At 42.0% G+C, this 22,117-nt stretch overlaps 2 protein-coding genes across 4 annotated transcripts in view; both read left to right on the top strand.

Annotated features, from left to right (window-relative positions):
• LOC131493667 (zinc finger protein 33B-like) overlaps positions 1 to 22,117 on the top strand; it is a 94,023-nt gene that overhangs the window by 36,441 nt on the left and 35,465 nt on the right. The gene's annotated exons all lie outside the window — the stretch shown is intronic.
• The window catches only part of LOC131493688 (zinc finger protein 37A-like), an 80,584-nt gene continuing 68,223 nt past the window's right edge, over positions 9,757 to 22,117 (top strand). For 2 of the 3 annotated variants that reach the window (XM_058698334.1, XM_058698336.1), the window contains exons 1-3: positions 9,757 to 10,401; positions 16,626 to 16,752; positions 17,029 to 17,118. In XM_058698334.1, coding sequence (XP_058554317.1) covers positions 10,267 to 10,401; positions 16,626 to 16,752; positions 17,029 to 17,118 — 352 coding nt within the window. In that variant the 5' untranslated portion in view covers positions 9,757 to 10,266. The remainder of the gene's footprint in view (positions 10,402 to 16,625; positions 16,753 to 17,028; positions 17,119 to 22,117) is intronic. The other variant, XM_058698335.1, reaches the window with a different exon arrangement.

Genomic DNA, 22,117 nt, shown 5'->3' with positions numbered 1-22,117 from the left:
ATCTTACATAAGTATGGTATATTCTCTAGCAGAAATGGGGATGGTACCATAATGCTAAGTCACATACGTCATTCACACTTTAGTCGTTTTTACGTGCACTTTTGTGTATGTGTAGTTCTACAAAATATTGTCACTTATGGTTTGAGTACCTGTCGATACAGGCTACAAAATCGAAAAGGAATCTGGAACCTGTGTTGCATTAGGATTACAAAGGAATCAGGATTTCACCACAAGAAGTTCCCTGGTGTTAATAACCATACCGTTTCTGCAATCTTAATCCTGGCAATGGATGAGAATATGAAGTTTTTAAAAAGGAGATATAATTCAAATATTAGGGCAACAGCGTTAAATGCTTACATGAAGTATCCCTTAAGTTTACAGGACTCCTGTATCTACACATGCTGCCTTCGATAAACTTTGTGTGTTCCATATGCATAATGGTAGTTAATATGATTGTGAATCGAAACCAGACACTCCTAGTTCAGCATCTCCCAGGTATGTCAGGGCCTGGAGGAACCTCTGGAAAGGAGGCCCCCAAAGCTAATATGTAACCACTTAAAACACATAAATCAAAATAACAAAATGGTAAATAAAATGTGTTCTGTGCAGAGGGATATCTAGTCCGTAATCTCATTTTTCCCTTTCAAGCCGTGGGGTGCCTTGTGTACATATGTGAATTATCCAGCCCTCAGCCTCAGTTGTACAAACCCCTGGAAGTAACTGCCCTCTAAGGCAGACTTCAGAATAGAAGCCACAGACAGGCTATATGTCACTCAGGGTTGTAAACTAGGCTGTAAAATCACAGGTCCAGTGTACCCAGAAACATATCTGGGTCATGGGTTTTTGATCATATGAGAAGGTGGGTTGAGACTGGAGAAGAGCCAGAGTAAGGTCAGAGTGAGACTTTTATGGACCGACAGGTGTAAAGGTGGTATACTACATTTCATTATCCGATTTCATAAATCAGGTTACACAAACTAATGATCTTAAGTTGCACAGATATTCTAAGTGTTCACCTTAGGAAACTAGAAACAGAAGAGTTAATTGAATGAAAAGGAGCAAAACAAAAGAAATAATAATTTTAGAGAAGAAATCAGATCTTTAAAAAGACAAAAACAATAAAATGAAAAGTTAATTATTTGAAAAGGCCAATAAAATTGATAAACCTTCAGCTAAGTTAACTACGAAAAAGAGTAGGGGCGCCTGGGTGGCTCAGTCGGTTGAGCGTCCGGCTTCAGCTCAGGTCATGATCTCACAGTCGGTGAGTTCGAGCCCCACGTCAGGCTCTGGGCTGACAGCTCAGAGCCTGGAGCCTGCTTCTGATTCTGTGTCTCCCTCTCTCCCTGCCTCTCCCCTGCTCATGTTCTACCTTTCTCTGTCTCAAAAATAAATAAAAACATTAAAAAAAAAATTTTTTTTTAAATAAAAAAAGAGTAGATACAACTCACCAATATCAGAAGTGAAAGAGAGACATAACAATTGATTACATGGACATTAGACGGATAGTAATGTTACGGACAACTCTGCCCACAAATTTCATAACCTAGATCTATTCCTTGAGAGACACAATCTGCCTAAACTCACAGAAGTATAAATTTGTATAGGCAAATATCTATTAAAGAAACTGAGTTCATCCTTAATCTTCCAAATCAGAAAGTTCAAGCCCAGATGTGTTCACTGGTGACTTCTAGCAAACACTTAAGGAAGGAAGAAATGACACCAGTTCTCTACAACCTCTTACAAAAAGGAGGAGTAGAAGAAATCCTTCCTAACTCATTCTGTGATGCTTATTATAGTAGCAAAACCAGGCAGAGACATTATAGGAGAGGAAAGCAACAGGGGTGCCTGGCTGGCTGAGTCAGTAGAACACGCGACTCTTATTCTCGGGGTCCTGAGTTCGAACCCTAGCTTGGGTAGGATTACTTTTAAAAAATTCTGAAAAGGAAAGCTAGATGCCTATATGTCTTGGAACATAGATGCTGAGATCCTCAATAAATCATCACCAAGTTGAATCCCACAATATATAATTAGGTGGCATGACCATGTGGGATTTATTCCAGGGGTGCTGTGCTGGTTCAACATTTGATAGTCGGGTAGTCACCTGTCGCATCAGGAGGCAAAAGAAGAAATAATCATATGATCTTATCAGTAGGTGCAGAAGAGCCTTTCACAAAACGTTAACCCACATCCACAATAAGAAATCTCAGCTGGCTGGGAGCATGGGGAACATTAACTTGGTACAGAACATCTCCAACAGCCCTACAGCTAACGTTGTACTTTCATGGTGAGACGCTAGATGCTTTCCCAGTGAGAAGAGGAGAGCAAAGAGGTCCCTGTCCCTGCTCTTTCACCCTCCTTCTGGAAGTCCTCGCCGACAGAGCAAGACCAGAGAAGGAGAGAGACTTGGATTGGGAAGGAGGAGAGAAAACTGTGTACAGTCACACATAACATGATTGCCCATGTAGGAAATTTCCGGGAGTCGACAATAAAACACGCTGACGCGAGTTCACCAGGTTTTAGGATACGGTGATTGGGTGGGTGGTAAAAAGAAAGGAGCCGTTCGGTAACAGGAGACATGCAGGAGCCTTTACGTGCATATTGTTGAATGAGACAAGCCAATCTGAAAGGCTTTCCACCTTACATTGCCAGTTCTAGTGCGTTCTGGAAAGGCACGTGGGGAGACAGTAAAAGGATCGGTGGTCACCAGAGGATTGAGGCAGGGGAGGGAAGGCTGAATAGGTGGATTATGGAGGACTTTTAGGACAGTGGGGGTATGCTGTAGGATATTGTAACGGTAGATGGCGTGCGGATCCTTTGCCAGTGCCCAAAAATGTAACACGGGGTAAGGCCTAATGTAAACTGTGGTCTTCAGGTAGTACTCCTGTATCAGCATTGACTCATCAGTTGTAACAAATGGACCACACTAGTGCAAGATATGCATGATGGGGGGCTGCAGAGGGGTAGGAGTGAAGGGGTGTATAGGAACTCGACTTTCTGCTCCATGTGTCTGTAACTCTACGACTACTCTAAAATGTAAAGTGTGTGAAAGAAATGAACCATCCTGTCTGCCTATAGCAATATAGAGGAATCTCTGAGGGTGTTTCTTCTATAATTACGAAGTTAGAAACACAGTATTCAGTACCACTTTTCCCATGGTGGGAGGCAGAATGCATTCTCAGAAATCATATACTGACCATCGCTAAAGCCTATTTTCAGCTGTAGCTTCCTGTTGTTATAAGCCTTCTTGTCTTTTCTGCAAGTGTCGTAAATTTCTCACCTCTCTTCATAACATCTTGTTTCTGTACTAAGTTTCCGTTGGTCCTGTGTTCCTGCACTACAAATATAATGGCCACTGATGAACATTTGAGCTGTGCCTATAGTCTTCAGAATATTTTTAATCACAGTAACTGTGGTCTGAAGTTAAGGCCCAGTGTCCTAGACTCTTGACATCTGAAACCAACATGGAGTGAACCCTCCTAGCAGGAGGCAGTTAACACCGTGGGCATGACTAAGAGGATGGTCCATCTAAGACCCGGGTCACCACGTAAGACCTAGTTCATCCAGTTGTCATTAAGTGATTGTTGTTGACTAACGAGTTCTGAGATAGGACAAAGGCCACCTGGGACCGAGCTACCGGTTGCTGGCAGACAGCCTCTTGCTGTGGACTGTGCTGCCTGTTTTGGGTGTCACTGTTTCCTCCCCTGGCAACAAGCTCTTGGCCCTAAGAATTGTTAATTGGCTGTACCCCAGGTGCCTGGGCTCCGGGTTCAGTCAGTTTGGCTGGTGTCGTGAGACGCTCCGCCTGTAGAGGCAGTGACGCCACCGCACTTTAACTGGTGAGCATTTGAGCCCCAGCTACCCAGGGTCGAGGGTCTGGCTGGCACTCTCTGGTTACTGCGTACCGTGTGTTGGCCGTCCCTGGCTGTTGAGGGTGGCCACGCTTACCAGTTTTTGTCATTGTGCCCCAGCGGGGAGGGCATGCAGATGGCCCTTGGTGAAAGTTTGGAAAGCTGGGCTGCCCTGGCCCCGGGAGCATGAAGCGTGCACGGCCCTCGGTGTGTGATGAGCTGTTGTTCATGTGCGGGCAGCGGCCGTCCCCATCTCTTGCTGCTACTTCCCCTGCTGCCATTGCACACACGCCTCACGCCCGAGGGTGCCGAGGTGCACACCTGTGGTGTCCTGTGGCCCAGAGGCTGATGAGAAACAAAAGGGTACGTCTTCCAAATGGCCAGAGGAAGGACCTCAACTGCGCTAATGCAGAACCCTCAGCCAGTGAACCTGGGGTTTGCGAAGCGCTGGGGTTTTTTCAGTACACCAAAGGACTAACCTTGGAGTCCTGGGGCTTGATGGCCTTGACGCTTGCCGTGATAGAATGACCTTATTGTTTGTGAACCGTGACCCCAGAGAGATTGACTGGCATTCCCTGCAGGTAGCAGCAGCTGCCTATGAGGCGGACTGCCGGGCTGTGGTCCTTTCCCTTGTAACCACCCAGGCCCCCGCCACAGGTGTCAGGATGGAGACAAAAACTGAAAGCTGTCATTTCACATGGCTAGAAACCCAAAATACTGTGAGGGAATTTGTAGCGAGAGAAATGAGAGAGAAGAAACCTGCACTGTTGCAAAAAGGCAGCCCTACAGAAGACATTCGGTCAACCGCCGGGTTATGGGCCACGCTTGCTCCTTGCAGCTGTGCTCTGCTGCCTCTGTTGAGAAAAGTTCTCATCCTCCTGCTCAGAGGGGAAAGCACTCACCCTGTGCCACAGCAAAGGGGACCATTGGAATGCAGCGTAAGCCCAGGATCCTTAATCCGTATGAAGCAATGTAACCTTTGCCATAGAGTGGGCTCTTGAGCCCGTAGATCCTCCCTGGAGGCTCTCTGGAGAAGGCAACTTGTACGTGTGATTAGAGTCAATAGAAACCCCCCGACGTATATTGAGTGACAACAAAAAGGAAAGAATTGGCAAGAAAGAATGAGGGATGGGAGGAACTTAGGTACAGGAAAAGGAAACAAGGAAGTGACAGAAATGAAGGTGCACAGATTGCCCCAGCTGGGAGTCCAAACTATACGAAGATAACTTATGCAACAGAAGATCAAAGGGCACTAACTGGCTTTTGTACCTTCGCTAGATCGTTTGTGAAATGACTTAAATATCTGCTGAAACGCACCGTTGACAAATTGTCATGACTTTACCACAAGGCTTGAATTACAGCTGTATTTGGGCCTTCGGCTAAATTTGATCATGTCATTCCCTAAAATCTTAGCGGAGTTACTGACCACAAAATGGAGTGCGGGTGACTGTTTCCTCAGAACTTATATGTTGAACTGCAGTCCTCAGTGTGATGGTCTCTGGAGGTGGGGCCTTTGGGATGTGATGAGGTTATGGGGGTAGAGCTCTCATGAATGGGAGTAAAGCCCTCACGAGTGTTGAGCGAACGCCTTTGGCTTTTGCACAAGTGACGACAGAGCAAAAGGACAGCTATCTGCGAACCAGGAGGCAGGCCCTCCCCCCGTGCTGATACCGCTGGCCCCTTCATCTGTTGGACTTGAGGGCCTCCAGAACTGTGAGAAATAAATTTGTGTTGTTTGTAAGCCACCCGGGCTGTGTTTTTTTTTTTTTTTTTTTTTTTTTTTTTTTTTTTGCCAGTATGAACAACCTGAGACATTCGGATGAGTAGGTATGTTTTCTCCTAATCCACAGAACTATTGCCTGAGTTCTCCGTGGTCACAGCACCCATTGACTTAATTATAGCCCATTCCCATGGTGGGTTCCAGTCGAGTGAATATGAACTTTTGGCACGTAGAATTTGGGTTGTCAGAAGGGGACCCCCGTGTACTGTATGTCCCGGTTGAAAGCATGGTAACCACCTGTTCAGAGACGAAGTGCTTATCACTGCTGCTTCTCCATTTAGTACTCCAGTTTACTGTGTTCTTAAACCTGGAAATAGTGTTGGCATGTCACAATGGGTCACCGCATCCTTCAATGCTGTGGCCAGTTGTCCAGGACTCAACACCACTGTTCCTGAAATAACTGCCTTCGTCTAAGCAGCAACCAGTACATATATTGTTACTATGGGTTTTGCCAGTACATTCTCCCCAGTGCTGTTTTCAGCAGCCTCAGCCTCTGTTTGCCCTCGCCTCCAAAGGGTCCTGGTACACCTTCAGCAGGCTGCCAGTGGGATATCCCAGCAACTCTTTGCCATTGCACATAGTCTTTGCAGGCAATACCTTAATTGCACCCAGATTTCTTCAGGAACCCAGGTATGATATATTGATGACCTCATCCTCCAAGGAGATCCTTCACCCACGTATTAGGCGTTCACATACAAAAGTTGTGATAATTCATTTTCCCATACATACTGCAAAGATCCACCTCAGGTAAATTCCCTGAAAATTACTTGTAAACCTGGGACTGTTGCATCCCTGTCACTGTCATGAAACTGCTACTGACTGTTGTTTGTCTTGTGTGTTCTTAGCACACAGAATGTTAATACAAATGTGTCTTTTCTTCTTGGGTTCTGCAAGGAACATATTCCCCACTTAAACAGTTTACTCAGTTTTATTGATGGCTTTATCTTCAATTGGCCCAACTTCTATAGGGCCCCCTCCAAAAACAGGCTCTAGAATCCATCCACATTGAAGTCAACAGGCACTCCTGTGAGTGCCTTTCTTCACTGCAGAAACTTTGCCAGTATCCCCCCATTCCTCTTGGAGTTTGTAGACCCCCCCCCCCCCCAGGGTGGCCATAGGCTGCCCAGTGGCTTCTGATGCAAGAAACTACCTTCTTCAGCCTTGCAGTAATCCCCATTGGAGCATCAGTTGTTGGTCATATACTTGGTGCCCCAGCACAAAGCGGCTCCCTGAGCCTGGGACCCTCCATACCCAACTGCCTGTTGTAGCTTGAGTCATGGAAGCAGTACCTTGCAAGCATGGTTACTGACACTTCTTGCTGCATGATGGAGCCAAAGGTGGGGTCTCTGGCGTATCCCAGCTGCAAGGGGGCTGTGCTCTTCTGCTTCATTCAGCTCAGCTGTGGTGCTGGAAGATGTCCCCCTTCTCCCGGACCCCGTTATCGGGACAGCCCCTTGGAATGAACTGAATGAGCAGCAGTAGCAGTTCTTAGACTTTACAGATGCCATCATCATCCTGACATGTGATGGAGCTCGGGGGAATGTTGCTGGCTTTCATCCCTTATCCAGGATGTCCCTGATGAAGGGAAGGACCCAAGAGTCTGCATAAGTGGTCCTCTTAAGACTGGAGCCTCTGGCCAACAAGTGGCCCCATCTGCAAATTTTACGTACTCTTGGGCCATTAACCCAAGAGCTGCCCCACCGTGGGGTAAGGAAGTCTGGAAATGTCTTGCCTCACAGTACAGCCTGAATGTAAATCACGGTAACAGATGTTTCTCCAGGTCCTATGGCTATGATACAGGAGCCGACCAGGATATTCCCGTTCCCTTCCTAGTTCCAGACGTTACTGATAGTGACCAAGGCACTCCTGTCCCTTCTCAGTATGCACAATCCTGGGCTCTTGAAAAAGGCGTTTGTAGAACGTTGCTTCCCCTGTAAGCCGCCGGCGTTTTGTTTAATAGACCACCTCTCGCAGGTGGGATGTGAGTACACCTGTGCAAGTGTCGCTATTTAAAGTGCCTGCTCAGTGCTGAACTTAGACAAATGCTCACAATTCTTGCAGTAGTGCTCATACATTTGCAGGTAATAAAACCTCAGGAAGTTTGAGATGTTTTCAACCTCCCAGCTCCCCTGCATCTTCCATTGGGGAGATGAAAGAAGGCACTATTAAGTGGTCTCCTAAGTGTAAAGGTTTCAAAACATTTGCAAATCTTTTGACCCTTATCTCATTGAGAGGGAAGGTCTGACCTTTTTTTTTTTTTTTTTTTTTTTTTTTTTTTTTTAGTATATTTATTTTTGAAGGAGAGAGAGAGAAGCTTGGGGCTAGGGTAGGGACAGATGATGTGGGTGATAGAGAATGCCAAACAGGTTCTGTGTCAGCAGTCCAGAGCCTGAAGTGGGTCTCAAACTCTTGAACCATGAGATCATGATCTAAGCCAAAGAACCGTGAGATCATGACTAAGCCAAAACCAGGAGTCAGACATTCAACTGAGTGAGCCACTCAGGTGCCCCTGTGTCCCCTCCTTTTGAATGTGGGCACATTTGTAGATCATGACCTGAGCCATAGTTGGATGCTCAATTAACTGAGCCACCCTGGTGTCCCTGTTACATTCACTTCTAAGAACATTTTCTTTGTGGATTGCTTAGTGCTAGTGTATACAAATTCATTTGCTATTAATATATTGATCTTGTGTCTTACAAACGTGTTTCAATGGTTTATTCTGATGTTTGTTGTCTGGATCGTAAGAATATTCTATATAGAAGCTCATGTCATCTGCAGGGAGAAAGAGTTTTAGCACTTTATTTCCAATCTGGATGCCTTTTCTTCTATGTTATTGCCTAATTGTCCTTTCTAGGACCTTCAGTACCATATTAACTAAGTGGTAAGAGTGTGTAAAGGCATTTACAAATTCAAAACAAGAGGCTTAATATTCTGCTAAAAATGAAGAGACATCCCTCCTTGTAGATTATTTTCTTTTTTCAAGTTGTAAATTTTTTCTCTGCACCATTGAGAATAAACAATAAATCTTGTTAAATGTCTTTGACAGTTTTACACTTAGAATATCTTTCCCAAGGACCTCAGAACCATCTGTTTGGAAAGTAAACTTTCAGGGAGCTGGCAGTTCTGTATCTCATATTCTATGAGAGTGTAGAAGCCTAAACTTTGGTAGTGGGGGCCTTGATCCATGTTGCAAAACTACTTACTGTCATAGGATATGAGAATCTTGTTTTTTAACTTGTTGTAACACCAATAAACTAACACAGGTGGTCATTCTAATTACCAGGTAAATTTAGGGGAAAGAATGTGTCACAAAATGATGGTGTGAAATCCTCCTGCTTGAGGCTAGTTATTTTTTATCTTTGCAACATTTATGTGATGGGTTGTATCTGCTTGGCTATAAAGAAGGGTGAGCTTTCTTTCTGTCTTTGGATTGTATCTGATATGTATTCTGGCACTGAATGATAAAATTGTTTTCTTTGTGTTCTCCCTGAGTGTTTAAGTTTATAGGTTCGGAGAAGATTTTGTTTCAAATCATATTGCCCTAACAATGTTGGTGATACGAATGGTGATTCTTGACCACTCATAATGCTGAATTGAGTATGCTTTCTCATCAATGATGTCTGAAAGGGTGAAGAACAAATTAAGAGAGGGATGGTACTGTCGATATTACAATTGTTGCATCCACACAACTCCTGAAACAGAATGCTACGGGCACCAGTGACAGTTGCAACAAAGTTTATTACAATGAGAGGCAAGGCTGACCGATCGGGACCAACACTCTTGATAAGAGTGTGGCCTCGAACGGCCGGGGTACAGAGTTTTTAAACCCGATCACATCGTTTTCTCATTATCTGGGAACAGAACAGAGAAACAGTTCCCAGATGAGTTAGAAACAGTTGCCAGATGAGTCAGAAACAGTTATCGAATGAGGTGATTATTTTAGACTTTCTGCCGCTAAGTTGCAACCAGTGGATCTCCTTGACCTTGTCTCTGACCCTCTTTTTTGAGCTTGTTTCCTTCATTGGTAAAGCCTGATTCACAAGAGTATGAAGTATGATTTACAGGAGTAAAAGCAAGGCTGTTATCTTTTGACCTTCAGTGTTAGAACAAAGTTGTTATCTTTTAAGCTAAGCGTTAACCCTACAGTATAATTTAACCCTTACACAATATAAATGGAATTCAAACTGTCCCTGGAGAAATTCTGCAGGTGTATTCTGCAAAAGAAGGAACTTCTAGGAGAGCCAATTCATCAGGGATATAGAATTAATGAAAGAGGTGTACGGTACTTAGCATTCATTTTGGATAAACAGTGAGTCAAACTGTAGCATCATTGCCTCCTGCTTGTACCTAATTTGCTAAATCGGGCAGTTCTATCCAATATCGCCTAAGAATGAAAGGTGTTTTCCAAGGAGGTGTCGCCTGAGACTTGAGAAACTCAGCGTGATCTCCCTGGTCAGGCGCAGGAACCGCTCGGGGCCTTCTGCGCATGTGCACTGCTCTCTTCCCGGTAGTTCACGTTGGTGTACACAGCATCGCGAGAGGACTGTCCCTGTAGCTCTCGCCGCTGAGCGCCTGGACGCAGGCGGGACTACCCGATGGTGAAGAAATCGGGTGGCGGTGGTTGAATGCGGTTGACCCATGGGACGGAGGCCCCGCGCGGGAGGGGCCGGTGACGGAGGAAACGGCACGGTGCCTGAGCGCGGGGTGAGTCCTGATCCGTCTGTATGCATCGAATGCGAACCAGCGCGTCCCCGCGATTGTCACCCAGCGAAGGTTCGTGTTTTCGTCTCCGAGGTGAAGGGTCGCCCGAGGCCTCGGTAAGACCGGCGGAAACTGGCCTGGGGGCGCTCGTGGGTGGTCGCTTCTCTCCTGGTGGGGGTGGGGGGGAGACCACGTTCTTCTCCACTCGGGTCCGTCTTCGTCCTCCCAGCCACCGGTGGTCAGTGTCCCGTCCCCATGGTAACCGCGTAACGCCTTCTGGGAGGTGACAGGAGCCGCTTCAGTGGTATTAGATACATTCACATTGTTGGGCAAATGTCGCTACCATTCATCCCCGTACTCTTTTCATCTTGTAAAAACTGAAATTCTATACCTCTTAAACAATAACTCCCCAGTCTTTGTCCTTTTGTGACTGGCTTATTTCGCTTAGCATTACGTCCTCAAGATTCATCCATGTTGTAGCGTATTGCAGGGTTTTTTCCATTTTTAAGGCTGAGTGATATCCCATTGTACGTATATGCACATTATGCTTGTCCATTCACCTGTCCGTGGACACCTGAGTTGCTTCCATGTTTCCGCTATTGTGAATAATGATGCTGCCGTGAGCACGAGTGTGCAGACATGTGGTTGAGACCTCCTCTTGGGTATATACCTCGAAGGAAAATTGCTGGGCCGTAAGGTAATTCTAGTTTCACTTTTGAGGAAGCTCCATCCTGTTTCTACAATGGTTGTACCGCTTTACACTGTCAGCAGCAGAGCACGGGAGTTCCATTTCCTCTGCATCCTTGCCAACAGTTGCTTTTTCTTTTTTTGGTAGTAGCAATCTTAATGGGTGTGAGGTGGGATCTTACTGTACCTTTGACTTGTATTTCCTTTGGTATCTTTTCTTGTGTATTGGCCATTTGTGTATCTTCTTTGGAGAAGTATCTGTTCAACTGCATTGCCCATTTTTGAATTGGATTGTTTTGGGTTTTGTTGTTGTTGTTGCTGAATATTAGGAGTTGTCTATATATTCTGGATATTAATTCCTTATCAGATATATGAATTATAAATATTTTTTCCTGTGGATTGACTTTGAACTCTGTGGATAGTATCTTTTGTAGTGAAAATATTTCCATTTTCATGAAAAGTTTGTCAATTTCTTCTTTGTCACCCATGCCTTTGATGTCATCTCCAGGAAAACCTTGCCAAGTCCAGTGTTGTGGATCTTTTGTCCTATGTTTTCTTCTAAGTTTTGTTGTTTTAGATCTTAAATTTAGGTATTTGGTGTGAGTTGATTTTTGTCTATGGTGTTAGGTAAGGGTCCAACTTTATTCTTTTGCATGTGGCTATGCAGTTTTTCTAGTGCCATTTGATGAAAAGACTGTCATTTTCCCATTGAGTGGTCTTGACAGCCTTGTCAAAAATCATTTGACAATATGTGTGAGTGTTTATTTCTGGACTCTTTTTTTCTATTCCATTGGTCTTATTTGTCCCTTTTTATGCTGGTACCATCCTGTTTTGATTGCTGTGGCTTTGTACTAAGTTTTGAAATCAGGAAGTGTAAGTCTTCCAGTTTTGTTGTTTTTCAGGATTGTTGTGGATAGTCTGGTTTCTTTGAATTTTAGGATGGTTTTTTTTTTTTAATTTCTGCAAAAAACGTCATTGGGATTTTGCTAAGGATTTCATTGAAACTGTACATCACTTTGAGTAGTATTGACATTTTAACAAGAAGTTGTCTAATCCATGAACATGGGATGTGTTTCCATTTATTAATTCCTTCTTTAATGCCTTCAGCACTATTTTGTAGTTTTTATTGTGCAGATCTTTTACATCTTTGGTCACAGTAATTCCTAAGATTTTGTTTGATGCTTTGGTAAGTGGAATTGGCTTTGTAATTTCCGTTTCAGGTCGTTCATTGTACCTATATAGAAATGCAACTGAATTTTGTGTGTTGCTGTATCTTGCTACTTTGCTGAATTCATTTAGTTGATGCAGCCGCTTTTTTTGTGGAGTCTTTAGGTTTTTCTACATGTAATATTATTTCATTTGCACAGATGCTTTTACTTTTTCCTTTCTAATTTAGATGCTTTTTATTTCTTTTTCTTGTCTAATGCTCTGACTAGAACATCCAGTCCTGTGTTGGAGACAAGGGGTGAAAGCAGGCATCCTGACCTTGCTCCTGATCTGAGAGGAATAGCTTTCCGCCTTTTCACCACTGAGAATAATTTTTCCTGTGTGTGTGTGTGTGTGTGTGTGTGTGTGTGTGTGTGTGTGTTAGATTTTTGGCTTTTTGTTGACTGCTGTTACAAGAAAGATGGTTGAATTTTGTCAGATGCTTTTTCTGTATCACTTGAGATTGTCATCTGTGGGGTTTTGTTCCTTCATTATATGGATGTGGTGTATTCTATTAATCAATTTTTGTATGTTGAACCATACTTGCATTCCAGGAATGGATCTACTTGGTCATGGTGTATAATAATCCTTTTTTAAAATATAAATTAAATTAAATTTTATTAATTTTTTAGACAGTGAGTGTGGACGTGAGCAGGGATGGGGCAGAGGAAAAGGGAAAGACAGACTCTTAGACAGGCTCCGTGCCCAGTGTGGAGTGTGACACAGGGCTTGATCTCATGTCCCTGGGATCATGACCTGAGCCAAATCAAGAGTGGGTTGCTCAAGCGACTGAGGCACCCAAGTGCCCCTATTTTATTTTATTTTATTTGTTTTGTTTTGTTTTGTTTTAATGTTTATTTATTTTTGAGACAGAGAGAGACAGAGCATGAACGGGGGAGGCCAGAGAGAGAGGGAGACACAGAATCTGAAGCAGGCTCCAGGCTCTGAGCTGTCAGCACAGACCACGACTTGGGGCTGGAACTCACAGAGCGGGAGATCATGACCTGAGCCGAAGTCGGCCGCTTAACCGACTGAGCCACCCAGGTACCCCCTTTTTTTTTTATTTTTTATTTTTTAAAGGAAACACAATTAACATACAATTTTATATTAGCGTAAGGTGTACAACATACTGTTTCAACAATTGTATACATTAGTACTTACCACAATAAGTGTAGTCACCAGCTTTGCCATACATTATTACAATATTACTGACCTTATTTGCTGTTCTGTACTTTTCATCTCCACGATTTATTTAGTAACTCGAAGGTTGTAACTCTTAATCCTCTTTCTCGGTTTCACCCATCTTCCAGCACTTTCCCTTAGCAACCACCAGGTTGTTCTTTGTATTTATGGGTCTCTTTTGTTTCTTTGTCCATTTGTTTTCTTTTTTAGATTCCACATGGAAGTGAAATCATGTGGTATTTTTCTTTTTCTGTCTGTCTTATTTCACTTAGCTTAATACATTTTAGTGCCATCCATTTAGTCCCAAATCCCAAGATCTCATTCTTTTTAATGCCTATGTAATATTGCATTGTGTATATATACCAAATCTTCTCTATTCCTTCATGTATCAGTGAACACTTGGGTTGCTTCCATATCTTGGGTATTGTAAATAATACTGCAGTAAACATAGGGGTGTATGTGTCTTTTCAAATTAAGTGTTTTATTTACTTTGGCTAAATGCACGGTAGTGGAACTACTGGGTCATATGGTATTTCCATTTTTACTTTTCTGAGAAACCACCATGCTGTTTTCCACAGTGATTGCACCAGTTCCATTCCCACCAAAAATTTACATTTTTCTCCACATCCTCGCCAACATTTGTTATTTCTTTTTGATACTAGCCATTCTGACAGGTGTGAGGTGATACCTCATTGTGGTTTTGATTTGCATTTCTCTGATGATGAGTGACGTTGAACATGTTTTCCTGTGTCTGAGAGAGAGGGTTACAGAGAGCAGGAGCAGGGGAAGGGCAGAGAGAGAGGGAGACACAGAACCTGAAACAGGCTCCAGGCTCCAAGCTGTCAGCACAAAGCTCAGTGTGGGGCTCGAACCCACGAACTTTGAGATCATGACCTGAGCCAAAGTCGGATGCGTAACTGACTGAGCCACCCAGGCGCTCCTGTATGTCTGCTTTAATCAGGTGTATAAGCTCTTCATATGTTTTGGTTATTAACCTCTTTATTGGATATATCATTTTCAGATATTTCCTCCCATTCACTGGGTTGCCTTTTTGTTTTGTTGATGGTTTTCTTTGTGCAAAAGCTTTTTATTTTGGTGTAGTTGCAACAGTTAATTTTTGGTGTTATTTCCCTTGCCTGAGGAGACATATCTAGAAAAATGTTTCTATGGCCCATGTCAAAGAAGTTACTGGGTGTAGGTGTCTTCCAGGAGTTTTATGATTTCAGGGCTGACATTTAGGTCTTTAATCCCTTTTGAGTTTCTTTTTTGTGTATAGTGTAAGAAAGTGGTCCAGTTTAATTCTTTTGCATGGAGCTGTCCAGTTTTCCCGGCACCATTTGTTGAAGAGACTGTCTATTTCACAAAGTTTATTCTTGCTTCCTTTGGCATAGATTAATTGACCATATTGTTTTTGGTTTACTTGTGAGGTCTCGATTCTGTTCCATTGATTTTTGTCTATTTTGGTGCCAGTACCATGTGTTTTGATTACTATAGCTTTGTGATATGTAATAATCCTTTTACTATGCTGCTGAATTCTGTTTGGAAATATTTTGTTGAGGACTTTCTACATCCATGTTCATAAAAGATATTGTAGTTTCCTTGTTCTCTTGAAGACAGTTTTTTAAACTAGAAAAAAAGGATTCACCCATTTTCCCCACCCCACCCCCCACCAAGTTGTTCTCTGTATGAGCTTGTTTTTTGTTTTTGCTTTTTTAAGATTCCACTTGTAAGAGAGATCACATGGTACTTACTTGTCTTTCTCTTTCTGACTTATTTCACTTAGCATCATGCCATAAAGTCCATCCATGTTGTTGCAAATGGCAAGGTTTCATTATTTTTCATGGCTGAATCATATTCCGTTGTATATACATACCACAATTTCTTTATGCATTCATCCATCAGTGGACAGTTAGGTTGTGTCCATATCTTGGATATTGTCAATAATGCTGCTGTAATCATGGTGGTGTATGTATCTTTTTGAGTCAATGTTTTTATTTTTTTTGGGGGGGTGGGTAAATACTGGAAGTGGAATGGCTGGATCACATGGTAGTTCTACTTTTAATTGTCTGGCCTCCATACTGTTTTCCATAGCACCAGTTTACATTCCCACGCACAGTGCCCAGTGTTCCCTTTTGTCTGCATCCTTGTTGACACTTGTTCCTCCTTGTGTTTTTGATAGCCATTCTAACAGGTAGGAGGTAATATCATTGTGGTTTTGATTTGCCTCTCCCTAATGATGAATGATGTTGAGCATCTTTTTTATGGGCCTGTATGTCTTCTCTGAACAATGTGTATTCATATTTTTTTGGCATGTGAGTTATGTGAGTTCTTTATACATTTTGACTATTAGTCCCTAATGAGATACAGGACTCAGGAATATTTTCTGTGTTCAGTAGGTTTCCTTTCTACTTTTGTTGATGATTTTCTTTTGTGTGCAAAACATTTTAGTTATGATGTACTCCTATTTATTTCTTCTTGTGTTGTTTTTTTGCTTTTGGTGTCAAACCTAAAACCATTGCCAAGACCTATGTCAAGGAGCTCATTAGCACCTCTGTTGTTTTTTTTTAGGAGTTTTATATGGTTACATGTTTTCCTGTTTTCTTGTATGTGTTGTGATTTTTTGATTAAACATTGGGCATTTGAATTTAATAATGTGGTAGCTTGGAAATCAGATTCTCCGCAGTCTGCAATGTTTGCTGCATTTTCTTACTGTTTTTGTTTCTTACTTATTTATTGTTTCATGGTGGTAGGCTCTCTTTGTGCCAAGGATCAGCCTGATGTATAAACGTAATGTCTTCTTAGGTGTGGATTCTTTAATTCCTGTGGCAGGTATGTCTTTGCGGGTTTCCTTATGAGAATATCTTCTTTGAGATCAGAAAGAGTATTTTATTCCACTTGGAATTGTCAGAACCAGGGCAGTTCCAAGTACATGTGTGCACTCAGATCTTTTGCATTAAAGAATAAATTGATTCGTCAGTGGTATTTCTACTCTAATCTCTTTTTTACTCTCAAAGTCTAACACAAAACAAGGTATATATATATATATATATATATATATATATATATATATATATATATAGTAGAGGTTAGTAACATTATCTGGTCAGTTTTCAACGGCAAAACATGTAAGAATTTGTCTTTGAACATCTTTTTTTTTTCTTTTTTTTCCCCATATTTCCTGATTCTGACTACTTTAGACTGAGCACAATGTGCTTTTGCAGGGATTATTGTCATTCGGGGATGTGACTGTGGGCTTCACTGAGGAGGAGTGGCAGCGCCTGGACCCTGCTCAGAGGACCCTGTACAGGGACGTGATGCTGGAGAACTACAGCCACCTTGTCGCAGTGGGTAGGTAGTGCTTGTTGCTCAGGCAGGCCTCCAGTTTTGTATTTACAGAAACCTGTAGAGTTTTTGTAGACTACAATAATATTTAGCTTTGGAATTTGGAGGCCAAGGATGGTTTATCCCTTTTGGTTGTCACAGCGAATTTGTTTCTCTCTGTCCCGTAACAGGGATTAAATTAAATTTTTTTTATTGTGTAGTCTTTGAGTTATACTGTCATCCACCTTGAGAAGTCCTGAAACTCATCCAGTTTGTCCCACGTGATACGATTCTTATTCACAGGGTTATCCATTCCTAAACCAGAAGTGATCCTCCAGTTGGAGCAAGGAGAGGAGCCATGGATATTAGAGTCCCCAGGCCAGAGTGACCCAGGTGAGTCCGTCAGTGTGAGTCAGTTGGAGTTTAGGAGGAAATTAGATGACAAAGCGTTAGTTCAGAGCTTAAGACCATTGAAATGGTCTTTGAAGTGGTCTTCAGGAATCACTTCTCAGAGGCACCGATGAACCTTTGGAAGTGGCATGTTGACTTGACTCAAATATTCAGTGTCCCTGAATCACCCAGAATCTCCTACTGTCACTTTTATACACAAATGTTATCTTTTTTTTTTTTATTGGAATAAGTTATATTGAGTTAAGACATACTGTCTGTATATGTGTATAACAACCATGTGTATTTTATATGTGTGTGTATATATACATATAGTACCGGGCATCTTTGGTTCAGTAGTGTATCTTTGAAAAATACCCATGTTGTGTGTATGATTAGTTAATTGCTGTATATGTCTGTGTAGCATTCCATTGTGACTATCCCAGAGTTTATCTCCTTATTTTTATGCTACATCTTTAGGATACGTATTGGAAACACACTTGTTTTGAAACTTATTTCTTTTGAGTTTTAAAGTATTTGAAAAACCTTGATGTAAATATTCTTCTGTGTGTGTTTTGGAGGACACAAACTGTTTTTAAATCTTTGAAATCTTTAAATGAAGTTCATTCATTAATTTTGAGAGAGAGAGTGTGAATGTGACAGGGGAGAGCAGAGAGAGAGGGAGAGAGAGAGTCCCCGGCAGGCTGCATGCTGTCAGCACAGAGCGAATGTGAGGCCCAATCTCATGAACCGTGAGGTTATCACCCAAGCTGAAACCAAGAGTTGAATGCTCACCTGACTGTGCCACCCAGGCACCCCTCAACTCTTATGTGTGTTAGATGTGTGACCAGAAATGGACTTGCTGGGTACAGAGTAGCTACATATCTAGATTTATCAATGTGTGTTAGTTTTAACAGTTTTCCAACGTGGTTGTACTAAATCATATTGCCACTAGCAGTGTGTGAGGAGTTTAATTGCAGTTCATCATTATGAGCACTTGATATTGTCAGTCTAATTAAATTCAACCATTCTGGTCGTTGTGTTGCTCTATGTCGTCAGGTTTTAATTGCCGTTTCTCTGATGACTAATGATGTTGAGTATGCTTTCATATGTTCATTGGCTTTTTGGATGTCCTTTAGCAAAGTAACTGTTCAGGTCTTTTGCCGATACTAGTTTATTGGGTTATTGGTCTTATTGAATAATTCTAGAAGTTTGATGGGAATGCAAACTGATGCAGCCGCTCTGGAAAAAGTGTGGAGATTCCTTAAAAAATTAAAACTAGAACTACCCTATGACCCAGCAGTAGCACTACTAGGAATTTACCCATGGGATACAGGAGTGCTGGTGCATAGGGGCACCTATACCCCAATGTTTATAGCAGCGCTTTCAACAACAGCCAAATTATGGAAAGAGCCTAAATGTCCATCAACTAATGAATGGTTAAAGAAGATGTGGTTTATATATACAACGGAATACTACTTGGCAATGAGAAAGGATGAAATCATGCCATTTGCAGCAACGTGGATGGAACCGGAAGGTATTATGCTAAGTGAACTAAGTCAGTCAGAGAAAGATAGATACTATATTTTTACTCATGTGGATCTTGAGAAACTTAACACAAGACCATGGGGGGAGAGGAAGGGAAAAAATAGTTACAAACAGGGGTGGGGGGAGCCAACCATAAGAGACTCTTAAATACAGAAAACAAACTGAGGGTTTATGGGGGGTGGGGGAGAGGGGAAAGTGGGTGTTGGGAACTGAGGAGGGCATTAGTTGGGATGAGCACTGAGTGTGGTATGTAATCCATTTTGACAATAAATTATATTTAAAAAATTCCCTAAAAATGAATTCTAGAAGTCTTAAAATATATCTTGGATATGAATTGTTTGTAGAAATATGTATTTATTGAAAATATCTTTTCTGAGTTATGTCTGATCTTCTCCATGCCTTCTGATGATGGTTGAAAAGACTGTCCTTTCTCCTGCTGATTGGTGGTTTTATATTTGTCATTTATTGTGTGAGCATGTATTTGTGGTTTTGTTTCTGGGCTTTCTGATTGTTGTATTGGCTGAGTTATCCTTCATGACAATACCACTGCGTTTTATTTATCGTAACTTAATTATAAGTTATGATATCTGGCAGCGTCACTCTTCTAGGTTGGCTATTTTCTTCAGGGTCGCGTGGGTATAACGAATACAGAAAATTGCTAAGAACATCTTTTGAGTTTTATTTATTTAGATTTATTGACTTTGAGGGAGCGAAAGAGAAAGTACGAGTTGGGAAGGGGCAGAGAGAGGAGATCTGATTCTGAGCTGACTCTGCACCTCCAGGACAGAGCCCGTCAGGACTCAGTCTCACAGAAACGTGAGATCATGACCTGAGCTGAAACTAAGAGTTCGATGCTGAGCCACCTAAGCCACCCAGGTTCCCCATTTATCTTTTTTTAGTGTTACTGACTTATTTTTTAAGTACCTCTTTTTTTTTTAATGTTTATTTTTGAGAGAGAGAGCGCGTGGGGGCGAGGGTCAAAGAGAGAGGGAGACACAGAATTCAAAGCAGGCTCCAGGCTGTGAGGTGTCATCACGGGATGCTTTCCTTAACATCACCCCAGCGATGGCCCTGCACTTTGGCCACTAGTAGTAGACTACAGCTTCTTTTTAAAAATTGTTTTAAAAATTTAAAAATAGGTGAGATATAATTCACCTATCATTAAATTCACTCCTTTAAGAGTGGAAAATTCAGTGGTTTGTAAGTATATTCACAAAGTCGTGCAACCATCACCACTGTCGAATCCCAGCATGTTTTCTCACCAGCTTCTTTTAGGTCTCCCAGGTGCAGCCATATTGATCCCTCCCCGATGGGCACACCAGCTGGGAGGCGTGAGCCTCAGAGGCGTTATCCCCCCACCTCCGTGCCCTTCTGAGCGGCCTGCGGTAACTGGACGACACCGCTCTGAAGGTCTGAAGGTCTGAATTCCAGTTCTGCAGGGCTCTTCTCTGAGTATCTGTAGTATCAGCATGACCCAGCACCTCCTCCGCTTCAGGTGTGGAATCCCAGTTCTGTGGGGCCGCTCTCCTGAGTGACTTCTTCCGTCATGTTACCCTGAGATGGGAGCTGCTCTCTGCCCGTGTTACGCCTGTGTTGCCTCAGTGTCCACTTTTGCCTTTAAAATGCCTGTTTTAACCTGCTCTATTAAATTCCCTCTCTTATAACATTTGGGTGGATTCTCTTCCCATCTGGACCCTGACTGATGTAAACATTCTTGTACGCACATCACTGAACGTTAATTTTATGATAGCGTCATGTGGAGTCGTGTACGTGCTGGAAGTGCCAGATTAACAATCCGGTAAAATTTGATAGCAACGAGCCTCCAGGGAGTTTACATGAATTAAACTCAGAGTAACAGTGACTGGGAATAAGTATCTCCTCAAGCACATACCAGAGAGAGAGAGAGACAGGGTGCAAGCAGGGGAGGGGCAGAGAGAGGAGACAGAATCCGAAGCAGATTTCAGGCTCTGGGCTGTCCGCAAAGGGCCCGAAGTGGGGCTCGAACAAAGGAACCATGAGGTCATAACCTGAGCCGAATTCGAACACTTAAAGGACTGACCCACCCAGGCTCCCCAAGGACTTGGGAAATAAAAACCAACAATGTATGTGTATTGATACATAAAATAAGAAGGATGAATCTGAAGTATATTGTACTCAGTCAAAGGATTGAGTACAGACTCAACAAGATTACATACTGTAAGATTCTATATGCATGGGACTTTCCAGAAAAGGCAAACCTGTAGGCATGATGTATAGATAGTAGCTGCCAGAGGATAGAGTGGTAAGGAAGTTTGCCTTCAAAGGAGTAGCACGAAGGAATTTGAGGGCTGTGGTGAAATAGTTTTGGATTTTGGCTGTGGTGGTGGTTACACAGATCTCCGCATTTTGTCACAATTCCTGAAACTACACCAGAGTGAACTTTTGTGTATAGAAGTAAAATGAAAAAATTTTCTCTCAATAAATGATAGGTTACATGTTTTTACTTAAACATTTGCATTCTTTTAAATTCTCATAATAGACTTTTACATACATTTGTCATTCACTGTCATTTCTTTTTTATCATGAGTGCTTAGTTATGTAGCCGGATTCACGTTTCTATTGACTTAAAGATCTCTTTATTAATTAACATATCTTTTCTTTCAAATATTAAAAATATATTTCCTTGTTTATTTGCTTTTAACTTAAAATCGAGCTGAACTATTTGTTATTGCTAATACTAAAACGCATCGGATACTAAATTTATGGTTTTTATTTTTGGTGTCACAGCTTGTCACCTTTATTTCCCTAGTGGTTTATTTTACACATTTCAAATCTTGGATCCCTGTGAATTATGCCCTGTGTGAACTATGTACCTAAGACTATTCCAAACTGTTGCGAATGACTTGCTGTTTGGAATATTCCATTCATTTCTCATTGCCTTGAAATGCTGTATTGATTAGACTACATTCAAAAAAACACTCTTAATCATGGCCATGTTTCCATGAAGCAGATGCCAGACTACTTGTAGTGGAGCAATATTATACGTGTTGATATTTCCTGGGAAGTTTTCTTTTTGAAATGTTGTCAGTTTAGATTTTCATGTATTACAGATGAAGTTACGAATGCTTTTGTAAAGTACCTATTAAAGTACACAAAAATCAAAGAGAAAGAAGTATGTACAAAAGTTGGTTGACAGTGTTAGTGGAATTTGTCACAGAATATTGAGTTTCAGTGAAAGGGTCTATCTCCATTTCTTCAAGTAATGTTAGTGTCGTAGAAGGAAGAATAAGATTATGTAGACGAATAAAGACATTTTCTTTTGGACTGTCGATTTTCTGATTTATCTACGATTTTTGTTCATTGCTTTCATGATTTTTTTTTTTTGTTGTTGTTAACGTTTATTTATTTTTGAGACAGAGAGAGACAGAGCATGAACGGGGGAGGGTCAGAGAGAGCGAGACACAGAATCTGAAACAGG

Source organism: Neofelis nebulosa, chromosome 13 (genome assembly GCF_028018385.1).
Source record: "Neofelis nebulosa isolate mNeoNeb1 chromosome 13, mNeoNeb1.pri, whole genome shotgun sequence".
NCBI classification, from domain to species: domain Eukaryota; kingdom Metazoa; phylum Chordata; class Mammalia; order Carnivora; family Felidae; genus Neofelis; species Neofelis nebulosa.
Note: the sequence above shows the minus strand (reverse complement) of the source record. Positions and strands in the feature narration are given on the sequence as shown.